At 49.7% G+C, this 17,399-nt stretch overlaps 6 protein-coding genes across 6 annotated transcripts; 1 reads left to right on the top strand and 5 right to left on the bottom strand.

The window, feature by feature from the left end:
• Nucleotides 1-521: 521 nt before the first annotated feature.
• N7519_005853 (uncharacterized protein) lies at nt 522-2,890 on the bottom strand (the record flags this gene model as incomplete). Its single annotated transcript, XM_057292629.1, has 6 exons — nt 522-1,098; nt 1,148-1,332; nt 1,660-2,230; nt 2,319-2,493; nt 2,625-2,692; nt 2,742-2,890. The coding sequence occupies 6 exons, from the start codon at nt 2,888-2,890 to the stop codon at nt 522-524; spliced, it is 1,725 nt and encodes a 574-aa protein (XP_057147440.1).
• A 501-nt stretch (nt 2,891-3,391) lies between these two features.
• N7519_005852 (tetratricopeptide repeat protein) lies at nt 3,392-5,089 on the bottom strand (the record flags this gene model as incomplete). Its single annotated transcript, XM_057292628.1, has 1 exon — nt 3,392-5,089. The coding sequence occupies one exon, from the start codon at nt 5,087-5,089 to the stop codon at nt 3,392-3,394; it is 1,698 nt and encodes a 565-aa protein (XP_057147439.1).
• A 1,964-nt stretch (nt 5,090-7,053) lies between these two features.
• Nucleotides 7,054-10,606, bottom strand: N7519_005851 (WD repeat protein; the record flags this gene model as incomplete). The annotated part of the gene is made up of 8 exons (XM_057292627.1): nt 7,054-7,299; nt 7,356-7,551; nt 7,621-7,709; nt 7,766-8,715; nt 8,798-9,014; nt 9,071-10,292; nt 10,432-10,510; nt 10,570-10,606. The coding sequence occupies 8 exons, from the start codon at nt 10,604-10,606 to the stop codon at nt 7,054-7,056; spliced, it is 3,036 nt and encodes a 1,011-aa protein (XP_057147438.1).
• A 1,189-nt stretch (nt 10,607-11,795) lies between these two features.
• Nucleotides 11,796-12,522, top strand: N7519_005850 (cupin domain-containing protein; the record flags this gene model as incomplete). The annotated part of the gene is made up of 2 exons (XM_057292626.1): nt 11,796-12,326; nt 12,403-12,522. The coding sequence occupies 2 exons, from the start codon at nt 11,796-11,798 to the stop codon at nt 12,520-12,522; spliced, it is 651 nt and encodes a 216-aa protein (XP_057147437.1).
• A 116-nt stretch (nt 12,523-12,638) lies between these two features.
• On the bottom strand, nt 12,639-13,720 carry N7519_005849 (putative mitochondrial carrier protein (Pet8); the record flags this gene model as incomplete). The annotated part of the gene is made up of 2 exons (XM_057292625.1): nt 12,639-13,601; nt 13,661-13,720. 2 exons carry the CDS (start codon nt 13,718-13,720, stop codon nt 12,639-12,641), a joined length of 1,023 nt encoding a protein of 340 aa, XP_057147436.1.
• Nucleotides 13,721-14,356: 636 nt separating this feature from the next.
• Nucleotides 14,357-17,108, bottom strand: N7519_005848 (uncharacterized protein; the record flags this gene model as incomplete). Its single annotated transcript, XM_057292624.1, has 4 exons — nt 14,357-15,123; nt 15,181-16,519; nt 16,686-16,981; nt 17,063-17,108. 4 exons carry the CDS (start codon nt 17,106-17,108, stop codon nt 14,357-14,359), a joined length of 2,448 nt encoding a protein of 815 aa, XP_057147435.1.
• Nucleotides 17,109-17,399: the final 291 nt, after the last annotated feature.

Raw genomic sequence — 17,399 nt, 5'->3', positions numbered from 1 at the left:
CTTACCAAATCTCTGTGGAAGCTGCAGAGTGTCATTATCACCGACTTTCTTTCCATATTTGGTGCTGCCGTAATTGATGCGAGCCCGTCGCGATCCGGACCATGCTTGCTGGAAGCAACGCTGGAACAGAAATGGCGAGATTGATATATTCCCGGCCATTTCTAATCTTCCTGGAATCAAACATAGGCTCGAAAATTCAATATCATCATCGGCCTATAGATTACTTAACGCGCAGGAGAACCTCAGGGTAATATCATCGGCTCGGCCAATCAATTTTCCCGAGAACGTGACCAGATGGCCTCCACGCGAATATGTCCCAGAGATTATATCGATTATTATTTTAAATAATGGCAAGTCATTTTGGTATATTTTTGGGGAATGTATCAGTGTTCTGGTAGTGACAGGAGCATAAGTGATGGTTGCTGGGTTTCATATGTTGCTTGGATGCTTGATCCTATAGTTACATTACGGCAAACCAACACTATGTATGGCACAGTGAGGTCTGCATATGATTTACATCTCTAGATCCCAGAACTATTAGGAAAAGCAGCCAGGTAAGCACCCTCAATTTCCCGGCCCATCCCCCCAACACCCTCAAAAATCACATCCGATTTCAGAGATCTGCCAAGGATTTCCACCCCATGTCGCAGCTCCTCACTCAACCTCTCAGCATCAGCAATTTCCGACGCAGGAGTGGGGTTATTAAGCAGGTGATAACAGTTTGCAAGCCGATCCGTCGCTAGACAGGCACGCAGTCGATGCAGTAGCATGAGAAGACCGTAGCAGCTTTGCATAGCCGAGCAAGCAAAATAAGGAATGGTTTTCGGATATGTTCTGGACCTAGAAGAAGAGGTTGACCCAAGTGGAATCGCATACGGTAAATTGCGATATATCGTCGTTACCACGAGAGAAGACTTGAGGCAGATAATCGAGGATTCTTGCTCGGTGAACGGGAATGAGACCTCGCGGTCTGTTACCCACTTGGGAGCAGATTGGTGCGGGAAATCCTCGCTGTTGATTGCTGCAAGATCGCAGTAATTGTCGAGAAAAAGGGGGATGTCCATAAATGCCCGGAAGCGGTGCAGCCGAGTGCGAGCACTAGAAGGGTTAATGAAACACATATTCAGGTTGAAGATGAATCACTCACGCGTGGATCAACATGCGGCTAATCATCCACATGGTTTGGGCTACGGATGCCTCTGGCCCTTCGTCAAAAGTCGTCAAAAGATGGCGGTCAGCTTCGCCCACCAAAGATACAAAATCTGAATCCAGCTTGCGTATTCGGGTGCCGAAATCGGAGAGAACGGCTGTCTTATCCACACTTTCGATGTTCTGGACCATTTTATTAGACTCAAAAAGAGCTTCTTGTGCTTTCATCATTATGGGCCATGGCTTGTAACAGTCAGTAGGTGATTGAAGAGCTATGGAAAGAGTCGAATGAATACCTCCAGATAAACATCAAATTTGGGATATGGGGTGGTTATTCGTGGATCATGCATGGAAACAATTGGTGGCTAGATATCAATCAGCTAACCTCGGCCAGTGAGAGAGTTCATGCGTTCACTTACAGAAAGATGGAGGCTCGATGATAGATATGTGACCCAAACCTATAGAACCAGTGAGAAACAGACTCGACAATAACATGTCTCTCCCACTAACCGTCATCCACCAAGCTCGTCTCTGTGCCTCAGAATAATCTGTCGTCATCGAGTCAAGTCTATGGATAGAGATATCCATAGCCGTTGTGATAGCCTGGTTACCTCGAGCCCGCATTCTAGATACATTACCACGCTGGCAATACTCATAAATGCTAAGGACCACGAGAGCCAGAACCGGATCAAGCTGAGTTGGAACTTGCGGATGCAACACATTTAGTGCGCGAGAAGATTCTATCCCAGGGACAATAGAGCTTAAACCAGGCGACAAATCGTCAGTCTCAGTTTCCACAGCAGCCAGCGCCGCCTGGGCAAATAGCTGCGCGTACGACCGCCTAGTCGCAAGGTTCGTTTCGGCCATTGGAAAGGTGTCTTCGGCGGTAGGGATGAGGACTAGCATTGCGGACAAAGCAAGACTCAGAGACGATGTCGGCCAATAAGGCATATGGGACTTGTCTGCTTGAGAACTTTCTCCAAATGGCCTGATCACAGTAGGGTGATCATCCTGCTGCGGTACCGCAGGAGGTGGCAACAAAGGTAAATACGGATGGATATAAATATAGTAGGCATTGGCACTGTGTTTCCAATCAGCAGTCGGTCATGTTTTGAATCATGTCTCTTTTGCACCAACATTTCCGCTTCGGATTGATAGGCGCGTATTACCGATGACCCCACATCCTGCACAGGGCCGACTCGTAGGAGCTATCGTCATGCGGGGTGAGCTGACCCCAGAACTGGTGGGCTCCATCCACAGTTGATAGAGAATCCGGGGAGAGATCGAGATTGTGAACCCCAGCGAATGGCGATACCAAACCGATCATGTTATCAAGGAATGGCTCTGGTCAATGGTTAGATACTATGACAACTTGTTATCCAGGAAGAATTGAGCTACCAAGTTCATCAGCCACATCTGATCTTGAAGATGACAGTGAGTTGCCTGCAGTTGATCGTCGTTGTGCCTCTTCATACCGGGCTCCTCTGCGAGGACCACCCCGGCGACTGGGTCGATAACTGCACTCTCTATTCCTGCCAGAGCACTAATCAATGTATTAGCCAACGAACGCCAGAATAAGGGGTTGAACATACACTGCTACAGGGATTTTGGCCGTCACAACGGGTTTTCGATGTTCGACTACAAAATATGAGCTCAAGGCAAAAAATGAACGGTCAAGAAGGTATGTAGCGCACCATGGTAGACATGCAGCTTTCACAGGTGGTCTTGTAACGCGAGGCATCTTGTTAATTGCTTGAAAAGTGCAGTTAGCAAATGATGTCAGGAAAGAACGAGAATCCATGGATTTTATAGGGATCTCCCAGAGAATCACATGACTTTAGAAACCCATACAAAAATGCTTATTACCCTTTGTGTCAGTGAGCCAAACAAAGTCAATTTAGTTAGATATTTATATATCACTGAATTGACCAGAAGTGGTCTGCGTTGTATGGACGTCACCACGGCACGTGATATCTATACCCTGATCGGAGGGATTGACTTGATAAGATTTACCTTTATCTAGCTTTTGCTTCGATTGCTTCACGAGAAGATCAATTGGTAGCTGTCCAAGGACAAGAGTTGACCTCTGTTTCGGCGTTTGATATCTGGACCAAACACCGAGTCAACCCGCCATCGGCGATTGGTCGATCTGCACCAGGAATTTCTATCTGAAGTCTTAATATATAGTGCATTGATGATGAGCTGGTAATATAACTTATAAAAACAATTTACATATATCAATTTATTTGCAACAACTCTTGCCAACATTGGGCGTTTCAAAGGTATCCAGACGACAGAAACAGGAAGATGTTACAGGCACATCAGCCACAGCAGCTGCTATCGCCAACTGGGGCCCAATAATGCGCGCCTCATCATGCCGACCAAGACGTATCAAACATTCATGGTAGCCCTGCAAAGCCCATATATTATTCGGATGCTGACGAGCACGGATAAGAGTGCTATCAAGACCCAGGTCAGCCTGGTAGACAGCCGCTGCATCCTCAACATGGCCCTGTTCTAGCAAAAGAGCAGCATACGCATGACGGGTGGGCTGCATCCAGCTCCAGGGTTCACTGTAACCCAGCCCATCATCCAATTCAATCGAGCGACGTAGATGCTCGAAAGCCTCCGTGTAGTTCCCACGGCGGTACTCGATCTCGCCGTCCAACATTTCCGACGCCACCCCCAGAATATCAATGCACTTGTTGGGCCAGTCCAAGCGCGTATCCGGGACTCGATCCCGGGCTGCTCGATAGAGCTCTCGCTGGCGCTCTGCATCTGGAACGTTCCCTATGGCTGCATATGCCACGCCCTTGGCGTAGTGCAGGACCGCTATCGTCATGCAGTACAGCTCTGGATCTGAGGGGATCGCAATCTCGATAATCTCATCCCACATGCCGAACCGTACCATGATGTGCGCGCGCACAGACATGAAGACTTCGATGTAGTCTGACATGGCTGAGAGTAATTCTTTCGGCAGAGTCGCCTCCATGCGGTCTACGGCTGCAAATGCGGCCTGTTTCTGGCCCGCAAACATCGCTGCGTAGATGAGCGAGTGGTAGGTGTGCATGCGATAGACGGAGTAGAAATTAAATGGGCCTTTCAGCGCTAGGTATTTCTCGTCTGCAATAGCGGCACGCTGGTTTGCACGGACGGCGCTTCGATAATCTCCCACCAGCACGTCCAGATGGGATGGCATATGATTGATATGACCCGCATCTGGAACGAGATCCCGGAGGTGGTCTGCCGGTCGGAGGCCTAATTCTGGGAAAGGCGACATCTCAATAAGATGAATGTAGATGTGTAGGAGACCGGGGTGTTTGGAGGCATCTTTATGTTGGAGAGCTGTCTCTAGCACTCTCTTTGCTTCCATGGTACGAGTGCCTGGGTTTGGTTTCCCGGTTACCATGTCCCACAGCTTCCAGGGAGTGAGGCTGATCAAGGAATCAGCGTACAAAGTGACCACATCCAAATCATCGCTAAACTGTTCATATGCCTCTTTCATGGCATCGGCATATGCAATATTTTGAATAGCATATTGCTCCATGCTAGCAGGCTTATCGCTTTGATAGCGGGCAGAAATTGCCTTGGCCAGGGCCTTTTCCACGGGGTTTGCATTTTTTGTAGAGAGGAAACGAGCTTTGGTTGCAGCTCGATATGTGTTTTCCACAACGGCTGCCAAATCGTTGCCGAGGAAATCCCAAGGCTGGTTGTAGTTGGGACCGAGGGAATAGGCCAACCCCCAGTATGCCATCATACATAATGGATCATGCACCAGTGCCTGTTTGAAACAGATGACGGATTCCTTATGGTTGAAGGAATAGGCCCACACGAGACCGCGGTCAAACCATATTTGGGCTTCAGGACTGGTGGTTGTGATGACCTTCCCGTATGATCCAAGATTATAGGGATATTCGGCCTGGGTTGATGCTTTCGTCATGTTGCAGAATATCCAATATCCCACCGTATGATGCGGGAAGATGAGAGATTGAAGAGTTCGGGTTTCGGCGGGGTTCCCGCTACTTGTACCCAACGGCTTCGGACTTTTCACTCCATTGTGGTTTTTTTTATATATTTTATATTTTATATTTTATATTTTATGTTTTTTGTTTTTACTATAAACTGAGCTATTGAACAATTTTGAACTATACTGTCTACACTGCATCCTATTGGATCAGTTGGTATGCAAATGCGATTAGGTTGTACTAGATTGTACTATTGTTCCTTGCTAGATCACCACCCGACATACAAAATATGCACCTATTACGCAATGATATTCGATTCATTTTTATAATTCATAGATTGATTCACTTGGATCTTAGAAGAAAAAAAAAGTAGAAGAAAAAGGAGAAATATAGGCAAAACGCGAGTCAGTGCATTTCAGCCTCAATCATCCCTATTTTCCCCGTCGGGATCAGCCCACACACTGTTATATTATATATCTTCCATTTTTTCATCTCCCAGACATCACATGGTGTATCTAAAATAGGAAGTTCATCTCCTTTAATTTCAGATCTGAGCTTGAGCCCTCACTTTTGAAACCATCTAGTGTTAAATTTGTCATTTTCCCCTAGTTATATGGTGCAGGGATATCCAGCCAAGGCCCCAATACAAGGTCAGACACATCAGGCAATGGCACACAAGTACGGACCTATCTATATCGTAATAAAGGAGGGCATCTTCATCCTACTTGACTGGATATTGGTTAAAATACATCTTCTGACTCGTTGGCATGCCCAGGTGATTGCAAATAGTTAGCCAGCACCGGTGGACAGTGACGTGGGATGTAAGCAAAGCCCAATGACAGCCCTGGAGCTGACGATGGGATTAGATCGATATCATACCTGAGCACATTCCACAATGCTAATAAACCAAGGGGAGAAGGAAGAAACGATATCACCCCAATTTTGTGGGAAATGCCTCACAGCTGATAAAGTATAACTAGACAATATAGACCCAATATAAATCAGAGACCAGCCTGACTACACGAGAAAAAGCAAGTTACTCGTGTTAGCTGACTATCCCCCATTAAAGCCTCGGTAATACTAGTGCTAAAATGATCCCAATTATTGAACCAGCGAGAATAATGTTGCACTTTTCCCATCACAGTGATCTGCAGGTGAGATATAAAATAAGCAAAATGTGACATGCCTGCATATTACGAAGTATATTCCAACTTGAGAGGAATCTCGGATCCGAGATATTCCAAGCTCTTGCATGGACTCTAGGCAGAATTCATATTGCTTACTCTAATGCAAGTTTAGTTTGTTTCTGCCTTCTTCCAGGTGCACATTATGCAGGGGATGGAGTACGCAGGACTCTGCTTCATGCTTCGCCATTTACTCCCTGTTTTGACCGTGCCATGTTATGACTCTTCCTGTGTCTACAGAGTGTCATGCAATGCAATCGTTGCTCTTTTACAATAGTCCTCGGAGTGTGACCAAAGCGAAGAACTTCATTTCATTTGATAGAACCGGCATTGGATCAGGGAAATGGGCGTACGGTTAATACGCCAATATCTCTTGAATGTTCCATTTGTAGAGCTAGTCAGGGGCCACAAACGGAACTTACAAGCCTGAAGGCTCCATGAATTCGATTCTTCGCGAGTGTTGCCGGTGTTACCGTCAACGTCATTACATAAGAATGCAAGCTGTCCACGGGTGAGCTGTGAGGCAAAAGCAAGGCCCAAAGCAATAGCCAAAGCAAGCCAGATGCGCTAACATCCATGAGAAGATAAGTAGGAGATGCGATAGAACCAAAAAAAAGCAAATCGCCCATATGTACTAGAAATCCATGCGTTGTCGCATTCGCGTAGGCTGAATATCAAATGTACCCTTTGGACGAAAGGAAAGAGGACAAAGAGAGAACCCGATGAAAAAGGTTTCAAAGGATGGTGTTTTCCCATCAAGTGATAGCAGAGCCTGCGACAGAGCCCGAGTTGGTCGCAGAATGGATACTTCCAGAGGGTGCATGTTCATTGTTATCCCCGTTCTGGGCTTCCTCAAGGACATTGTTCTCATCAATTCCCAGGAGAGACCGGGGCGGGTGGATCTCTTTCTTGCCGTTTGTCTTGTAGTGGAGAACCATATCTCCCGAGGTGCGCCAGAGGTGCGTGCGAATCGTTGCTAGAGTCATGTTTGGTGGACAGAGCTGGAGGACGATTGCGATTAGTATGACTGACTATACAAAATAAGAGAAGAACATACCATCTTCTGGCAGTATAGCTCGAGGTACTCCTCTGGCGGCATAACGGATTCCGCTGGTTCATCCGGGTTTGCAGGGTCAATGCGCTCTGCGACATAAGCAAGAATCTTCTTCGTTCGGAGCATGCGGTTGGCATTGAGACGAGAGCCATTATTGCTGGTGTTCGGATTGCCAGGAGGGGCACCGTTAGGAGCCGGCCTGGATGAGTAACCGTGATTAGTTTCATCAACAACACCCATTTCAGGGTAAAGACGATCCAAAACATACGGTTCGGGCTTGACGACTGGCGGTAATGTATCATCGAAGGGCTTCAAGACAAAGGCGATCTTGACCTGCTCCTTGAAGGGAATTTGGTTCTATAACCAATCGTTAGTAGGAAGAAACGCAAACTATCACGCGGAAATAGACTTACCTTCAGAAGAAGCTCTCCAAGCCAATGAGGAATTGATTTCTTGAGCCTTTCGAGGTCTTCGCCGATGCGGCCCACGCTACCTCTGTAGAGATCCGAGGCTACGGCGGTATCGCCGGTTTCCTCCTGGATGAACACTGCGGTCCGAGATGGAATATCCAGTCGGGGGGTTTCATCCTCAGAACTAGGCAAAAGAGCCGTTTCCAAATCCCGATCTGGATTTGTAGCCAGGAATTCTTCATAGTCATCACGGATGCGGTCAACCACGCCACATAGGTTGGGCTCATACACCTTCTCTTCCTTGATAGAGGAGATCTCGGACTCTTCGGCCTTTTCCTCCAATATCTGAGGCTTCGTGTCCGTAGAATTGCGACCTAACTTCTTGGGGAAGTTCATTTGGAACTTCTTTCCAAATAGTGACTTCTTCCGCTCTTCCTTATCGGGCTCTGCAGGGGATTGAGAAAGCCCTGAATTTGAGCTTGCATCTGGCGGAGACAGAAGAGACTTGTCATTGTCTGTTTGCGGGGCCGCTAGAGGCCTTTTCGAGAAGTAGTCACTTGATGAAAAGGATGATGACCCGCCATCGGGCTGAGGATTTGTTGGCACTGAGGCATCGGGTGTGTCTGGTTCAAACCCTGGGAACGGAGAGTTGCTCTGTATGGAAGTGCTCAAGTAGTTCGACGAGGGTGTGCCAGAGTTGATGCCGAAGCCGACGTTTGGGCTAGCAGGAAAGTCTGAGCTGGGGCGCAGACTCGTTCTCTGTTGAGGATTCGAGATAGGTATACCAACGCTGCGAGGGATATCGTCGCCAGGTACAGATGTACTCAGCGGGTTCAGCCGAGCATTTTCTTCTGCTCTCGCGATAGCAGCTTGACGATATTCGCTGTCTCGTCGAATTTCCTCGTCCACTACCGGAGCAAATAGCCAACGCAAAATCCATTTGCCGAGGTTGACTGCGTGTTGTTAGTATGGCAAAGAATATCCACGAAGTTTACCAGCAGAGCAAAAGAACTAGTTGAAGGAAAGAACACTTACTTCTTTGATCTTCTCTAAACTGATAGAGATCAGATGGTGGTAGATCAGTCTCGTCGGCATAAACTTCTGCGTCGAAACAACGATTGGGCTCCAGAATAACTGACAACCTGCCAGTACGCACGTCGATGGTACACCAATGTCCAATACTATCAACAGTGTTTACCTCTGACTCAACATCGTCCATATGACGCTTGCCGAAGGTTTGTACGGGGATACACTAGGCACATGTCAGTCTATGTCTTATACTTGTGAGCTGAGTTGGAACCAAATCACCTTCAGTAGATCCCAGAGAACAACTTCTCCTGCCGAATCCTGAGTAAGTGTGCGCCTCCGGTCATTCAACATCAGGCACTTTATCAAGCCGTGTTGGCCTTCAATGGTTTCCTCGGGCTGTGAGTGAACTGGGAGCGTAAGGCCAATTGTCTCCAAGTTAGGCTCCGAGGAATTAAGTGTAGGGGCTGAGCCACCGATAATCGATGTCGCTGATAACTGCAAAACAGCATTGAATGGAATCTTCTTGGGTCCCTTCTCTGAAGGAGTTGCGGGCACTGTAGCAGAGTCTATAGTACGGTCCGGGTCGGGCGGCTGCTCGATTCCAACTGTAGTGTCGACATCTCGCCAGCGGTTGATGCTAGACTTGGGAGTAGCTGCCCAGATGTAGTCTCCCGCTGCCACAACTTTGACGACACCCTCGTGCTCTTGTAGTGCGGCGACGCAGAGGCCCTGGTCGGGATCGGCCGACCCTCGCATGTCGGTCTTCGCCACCAAGCCAGATCGGTCACTTGAGTAGAAGACAGAGAGATCAGGGTGGTCGGAGTAAAGAGACCACACGCTATCATTGTGCATGGTCAGGGTATTCATGCATCGACCTGCCGTGAGAGACCAGATCTTGATCGTCTGGTCAGACGACCCCGTCATGATAGTATCGCCAGACTGATTAATCATAATATCACGAATGTTGTCGGTATGGCCCACGAACTTCGTCACTAGCTTTCCAGACCTGGGATCCCATACTCGGACGACATTTTCAGGGCCGCCGCTAGCGAGCACCGATGAGACCGCGCCCAGCGCGTAGACAGAGCCTTTATCCGTGGAGTCTTCTCCACCGGCATTGATGTTCAATACCTCTCCACCGCCATTTAGATCCCAAAGGTAAACCTTTTGATCGAGACCGCCCGAGGCAACCCAACTAGCGTGGCTACCGGGGCTCGCCAGGGCCTTCACATAATCAGTATGTTTTCCAATGCGCTCCGGTACCTCGGTGGACTCGGAATGCGGGCGCCAGAGTCGCACGGTCGTGTCGGACGAGGCGGAAACGAGCGCGGAGTTGTCCTGTGCCAAGACTATGTCGTTGATCCAATGACTGTGTGCTTGAACTTGGGTTTTGAAGCCAGTCGGACTAGTCTTTTGATCAGGAGATGATGCGTCTTTCGATGACGGAAGAGGAAAGTTGAGATCCCAGGAACAAATGACGCCGTCGCGGCCCGCGGAGTATCTAGGAGAGGGGACGTCATATTAGTATCCGTGCAACCCACATGTAGGGAAGCCTGGTTTCCAGAAGATCGCGGTCGCAAACGTGGCAACAATTCAAATTTAGATCCTGGATCCCTGCATAACGATGGAGAGATACTTACAGGATGGAGTTTTGGCGGTCGACAGTCAAGCCATTGACCCCCAACCGGTGCCCACCGGGTGCATCAGGCAGAGGGAGGACTAAAAGAGTGATGAGAGAGTCAGCGACCCGAGAGGAGATTACACGGAATCCAACTTACCATAGGTGACCCTCTGGTGGCTCAGTTTGCGTGCCATACATGCAGCGTTGAAGGAGTAAAACCAATTGCGGAGATGCGAATGCGGAGCTTATCTGCCCTCGAGGCCGATCAGCACGTTCAGTTTTGGTGGGGAAGGTCAACGTCACAGGGCCATTCCAATCAAAGAAGTCAAGAGAGAGGTAAAAGAAAAGAAGCGAAGGGGAAAACACTCAAATGAGGGGAAGTTTTCTAAAGTTGGAGGCGCCAGGGGCCGTTTATGCGGCTATACATCGTTTCGTTTACTTTAGGGCCTACTACATGCATGTACTATATCAAATACGACCTGATACCTGATATATATTTGATCTGATTGGACTACAAATATCCTAGTATCTGTGAATACCAGAACCTCCTCCTTTCCCTTTCTGGATCGCTTCTCGGTTATGTTTTGGCTATTTCGATGTTCCAATATGTTCCATAGTACTGGACATGAACTGTCACTCTTATAGCGCCGATATACCTCCTTATAAAGATACTATACAGATTCACAAGTCTTTCCATTTCTGAGAGAAACAATCCTTCAACGTCAACCGGGTAGTGACTACGGAGTAGCCCGCCCCGAATTGCTTGATAGATGATGGGGATCTAAGACCCAACACACAGTTGGCCGCTCCGCTCGTCTCGTACGGAAGCGAACCTTATAGCTCATACGGAACAAAAGAGCAGCTTGGCTGCATCGCCAAGACAGGGCTTGGTTTGTGTCTGAAAAGGCTACAGTTCGCATCTTTGCGAGGAGCGTCCCACGCTCTTGATCTTCATGAATGCCCGCCTGATGCCGGGAAGAACTGACACCATGTGCATCGTCGACATCCGACTAGTGTATTCACTACATTCTTTGCCAAAAAGATTTGCGTGGTACTGGAGATGCATGTCCAGATGGACCTCTTATAGAGAGTCCTATAATCCGCGGAAATCCCACCCATCTATCTATAAACCAGTAGGGAAGATCCGCGGGAACATAACATGCTTTCTTTCATCATTCAAGGGCCTATAAACGTAGCAGGGCATGCATGCGTCTGAATGCGGCATATATTCTCTCTCGTCAGCTCTCGTCAGCACTCCCGAAGTCATCATTGCCCCAGGTGTTCGCCACATTTAACAACCAGGACCTCTCCCTTCTCCCAACCTCTACAATATACATATCTATTCTCATTTCCACTACAAACCAACATAAACAAACAGAGAAAATGGATATCCCAATCTCCCAAATTAAGCCAGCCTATCCGCCCAATCCCCCAAACCCAACACAAGAAGAACCCGCAATCCAATCCACCATCAACGCCCTACATCTCTGCGCACACCCAGAAGGTGGCTACTTCTGCGAGACGGATCGTGATCCACGCAGAGTTCCAAACCCTTACAAAGAGCCAGCAACCTCGGCCACAGCCGAAGACACAGATCCCGAAACCCGTTCTGCTTGCACCTCAATCTACTACCTCCTCACGCCGCAGCGCCCACAGGGCGCTTTCCACCGTAATAAGAGTCGCACGGTGCACGTCTGGCAAAGGGGACGTGGGCGGTACGTTATTATCCATGCGGACGAGGTAGATGGCAGTGTTGAGAATGCCAAGGCGCGGGTTGAGACGTTCGTTGTTGGGCCCAATGTTGAGGCTGGGGAGCGGATGCAGTGGGTTGTTGAAGGGGGGATGTATAAGTCTTCTTTTTTGTTACCGGATGAGCCTGAGGGAGAGACTTCTTCGGGGTTGTTGATTAGTGAGGTAAGTTTTGGACATCCATGGGATCTTATAGATCTACATTTTTGAGACGGGAGAAAAGGCTAACAAGTTCCCCAAGGTTGTTGTCCCAGGCTTCGAGTTCGCAGACCATGATTTCCTGCGTAAAGAGAGAATGGAGGAACTCCTGACTGCCGAGCAAGTCCAGGAATTGGACTGGATGCTTAGAACCGAGAAGTGAAATCCACAGAATGACATGCATAATGGCCTAAGCCAACTTGGTTTTCGGGATCTATGTTCTTCCAATCTTCTATATAGCAAAAATATACAAACCACAAGGCCAAGGAAAATCCAAAATTAAAGACCTTTCTCCGCCTGCACTCCCCGGCGCCCCTCAAGGGTATTAGAAGCATACTGATAACTCCCAAGGAACACAGCCCCACCAATACCAATCCAAGTCACACGCGGCGTAATACCACGCCAGAAAGCACCGGGCCCTTCGCGCGCAATCCCGCGCACAACCTCCTTAAGACGAACAGGCGCATCAACGCCCCCGTCTCCACGCCGCGCAAGCATAACCCGCGTCTTGATCACGTCTAGCGGAGTAGTCAGACCAGCCGCAATGGCGCCGGCAACACTACCGAACATGGCGCTTGTCGAAGCGGGGATCTGCGTCTCGGCAAGAGACGAGGCCGTCTCCGCGGTTCGCAGGTACCGCTTGCCGTAGGCTTCCTTCATCGACTCCCACATGGTGAATTGCAGCACGGTGAAGGGGATTTCGCGGGCGATTGTGATCCCAGCTCCGCGGTAGAGTTCGCGGAAGACCTGGCTGTAGCCGCGCTTCGCTGGTGGGGTTGAGGTCGTTGTGGTTGTGGTTGTGCTTGTTGGGGCTGCGTGTCGCAGGGACAGGATGTCCTTCAGTGCGAGGAGACTGGAGCCGCCGAAAAGGCCGGCTTGGGCGCGCTGCTTGATTACTTCTGTTGGGACACGGACGGCGCATGCGGCGATTTCACCGAGGGAGGAGGCGAGTGAGTGTGTGAGGATTATGTGGGAGCGGGATTGTGGGTTGGTTTTGCTGTTGGCGGGTTGCGGTGCGAGGAGGGCGCGCTTGACGCCATCGTAGACGATGAAGAAGGAGGCGGCGGAGGGCGCAGAGCCAAAGAGGACTGATGGGAGGCCGGCGTAGATACCACGGAAGGTTTGGCGCAGGGAGACTCGGGTTTGGGGTGCGGTGTGGTCGCGTGCTTTTTGGAGTCGGGTTTTGATGGTGTCGAGGGGGTAGAGGGAGCAATCGACGGTTAGGCCTGCAATTGCGCCGGACTATATAGTTGCAGAGCTGTTAGAGAGATACTCCTAAGAAGAGCTTCGGAGAAGGTTACAATCAATGACCTCGTCCACAGGGAGGAGACCAGTGGCTCCCCGTCGAGTTGTTGGGTCATTTTTGTAAAGGATTGAATATGACAATTGTTCTATCAAGAGAGCATGGCCAATTGGGCGAATGTAGGAAGCAAGAACAGCAACGTAGTATGTACAGAAGCGGGCTAAACGGAGAAGCTCCGCGGATGACTGGCAGTTTCTTTTGCTCCGCGGTCAGGCCATCCGATATCGCCGATCTTCGCTACGTCAAATCCAATCCAAAGAATATATAGTGTGTTGTATGTTTGTATTGAAATGTATCTACTATTTAAGAAAATAAAGCTTTCTCACAAGCGTGAAGCCTTGCCAAAAGAATGCCCCTGGGTAAAAAAAGAAAAAGAAAACACTCTTCGATATCCCACACACCAGTCTATCAGTACCATCCATGGATGCATCGTCGAGGTAAAGCGAGAGCTCAGTGTGCTTCAAGATCTTCAGAGAAACACGAGCTCAATAGAATGCCACAGAAGTTTATTCAAGAATATCAACTCGTCTCAAACATGGCCCGGGGAATGAGGGAAACCGCCAAAATCATCTACAGTACTCGTAGGGAATCACACAGTAAACGCGAAAGGGAAGGGGACAAAAGTGCCACCCCGTTCTCAAAGGATAAAAGGGGATATATAGACACGAGGTGAAATTGATACAAAGAAGGGTTATTATTTAGCCTTGGTGGCTTTGCTGGCCACGGCAGGGCTTTGGGCGGGGGGCTCGAGGACGTGGGTGTGGCCGGGGGCACTAATAATTTCACCAGTCTCATCCTGTCGACACGCATGAATGTTCCTTACCCAGTCATCCGACAGGACCTCGTCGAGTGTCGCTCGGTTTTTCGGGTTGGTTTTCAGCATGCGGCCGATGATGTACCGGCTTTCCCGCGGCAAGATGCGGAGAAGACGCCATGGGCCCTTGATGACTTCCTGGCGCTGCCCAGAATTCTGGGATGATGCCGGAATTGGCGGTGCTTCTTTGCTGGTTGTGCGCGTGGTCCGCTCATGGGGGCCATTGCTGATTTGACTGATCTGCTTCTGGGCAGTATCGGGAGAGCGATCACCGTCCCTCTGCGAGGGCTCTGGTTTGTTTCCGTCTCCGTTTTCATTTCCGTTTCCATTCTGCTCCGATCCAGACTGGTCAGAAGGTCCGCTCGAGCGAGGAGTCAGACGCTTATTGTCGTGGCCTTGGGAAGTAAGATCGGGTGTCGACTTGGGCCGACGGCGTGGGTCGGGTTCGGGAACCGGGGTGCCTGGGGTCGGGCTGGAAACGAACAACTTATATGAGTTGTCCGTCATGCGTGGTTGCTTCCATGGGAACCGGCGCAAGGTCATACAGCAGAAGATGATCGCCAGCGACCAAACATCTGTGGGGCGGGGGTCATATTTCTTCTCGTCATAGACCTCGGGGGCAAGATAGGGATCTGAGCCAACGATACCTGCTCATGCAAAATCAGTAACCATGGATTGTGCCCGAAATGAACATGAATACATACCTGAAGCAGGGACAATGTCGTTCTCGAAAGGATAGCGGAATACGACAGCACTTCCGAAATCAATGAGTTTCATGATGCCACGGTCGTTCACCACCACGTTATCCAGTTTCAAATCCCGATGGGCCAGACCCATGCCATGGATGTACGCCACACCGCTCAAAATCTGCTTGAAAGAGCAGGCGATCTCCTCCTTGCCCATTTTGCCCGTCATCACGATAGCAAACAGATCGAACGGCGCATACTCCATGACCTCATACCAACGACTACCTTCTTGGATGATATCCAAGGTCTCGATGATATTGCCATGGTGCAAGGTGGAGCCAATACAGAACTCTGCGGTCACCTTCTTGGAGTATTCCTTCAAGCTCTCCCAGTTGTGACGGTCTCGGAATTGCTTCACTGCAAAGGTGACACCGTCAGTGTTGCGCTTCAACAGGCGCACGGAACCACCAGCTCCAGATCCGAGCACCCTGCCCAGCTTTCCATACTTGGAATTCAAACCATGATCATCGGCAAAGGGGACATTGTCCGGAGCCATTTGATACGGGGTGGACTTTCCAGATGATCGACTTGACTTCTTAGGCATGGACGTCGGGGACTCGGATCGCTTGTTGCGATGGCCCATCTTGAAGAATCGTTTCAGCTCAGACATAGAGCCATGATGTGTGTGGGCGTTGTTCTTATCGTGACCGTGCTCCTTCTTCGCACTACTAAATATGCCCCTCTTGTCACTAGGTTTGCTAAGGTCGCCTGCGCTGGTGGATCGGTGAGCCCCCGGACGGAATGATCGCTTGACATCCCGACCGCTAAAGATAAACCGGGGATCCAATTGAGCAAGGTTTTTGGGTTGGGGTGGTCGCTTGTTGCGCGCATATGGATCATTAGGTTCGCCGACAGGGGTCATGGCCCCTGGCGGAGTAAGAGACTCTCTTGGAGTGGAAGGGGGACTTTCTTCTTGGGAGCCCCCGTCGTTTCCAATGAAGAATTGCGCACGATGTCTCGGTAGTTGCATAGCATGAGGAGCTCGCTCTGAGCCTTCACTTTGTCTTGTGGACAGGCGATCGGTTGACAGGGGTCGGGAGGATGAGGCGGGGCGAGGTGTGCCGTTCTTGTCGGTTGATCCAACTGGAGGTGATGGTTGAGGGGTGAAATTGGTGTCTACGTGAGGTCGGCTGGTAGCTTTCAGAGAGGCATTATCGGCGGTTTTGCCTTCACGAGAATGGGTTGCAGCTGGAGTAAGAGGGGGTGACTGTACAGCAGAGACCGGAGGAGACGCATGTGGAGAGGCAAAGGCACCGGTGACATGTCCGCTACGATCACTCGACTCTCGAGAGCCAACCTATGATAATCCAAAGTTAGTATGATGACGAGATTACCACAGCCCACCGAGTCTGTGCCTAGAATCCGGCGTCGGATAAAGGGAAATAGATATCACTTGGAGCATGAAGAGACCGGGACACTCGGAAGCACACCCGACGGCAATTAAAGAATAGAATATGACATACCCTGGAGGAAGGAAGAGACATTGGGTCAAATGAGAAGTTGCGCAGCCGCGACTCCTGAAGCTGCGCGCCCTGCATACTCATCGCCAGCGACCGTAATTGTTCCTCCTCCGTCTTCTGATCTCCAGACAGGGATTGTTGCGGTTGCTCTGGTACAGGGGACAACTCGGATCGACCTGGTTCAATCTCCTCCGTGATGGAGGAGAAACGGACATGGGTAGACTGAGCTCCTGACTTGGCGTCGGCATCACCGGGCTCCGAAGCCTGGCCGGGGATCTTGGTGTGCATATTTTGGAATCCTGAGACAGATGTGCGTCAGACGGTTGGCAGGAATTTAGGATACACCATCACAACCGATCAGCATGGCAGCCAAGACATACCTGAATCCATGGGGTTGAGTGTTGAATCAGTTATTTCAGACGTCATAGTCTGCGACGCCGGCTCGGAACGTGGGACACATGCCCCTCACGGTGGGAGCTTTGGAGAATCCTGGCGATCTAAGGACCAGTTACCAGTTCAAAAGATGCTGTCAAAGTCGCAGAATTGGACGATTTCCTTAACAGAGTCCAAGAAGTCAGAGACTTGAGAGGCAAATCTTTTCCCTTTTTAACTTTTTTTTTACCCGCCGAATGCGATCAAGAGCCGGGTGTCAAGGAATTCGGGAAACCGGGTATCCCGGGGTCTATAGATGAGGAGAATGAGGAGAGCAGGAGACGA

The sequence above is a fragment of the Penicillium mononematosum genome (genome assembly GCF_028829835.1).
Source record: "Penicillium mononematosum strain IBT 11891 chromosome Unknown utg000003l:1.0-8172316.0:1.0-8177699.0, whole genome shotgun sequence".
Classification (NCBI taxonomy): Eukaryota; Fungi; Ascomycota; class Eurotiomycetes; order Eurotiales; family Aspergillaceae; genus Penicillium; species Penicillium mononematosum.
This window is presented reverse-complemented; position numbering and strand designations above follow the sequence as displayed.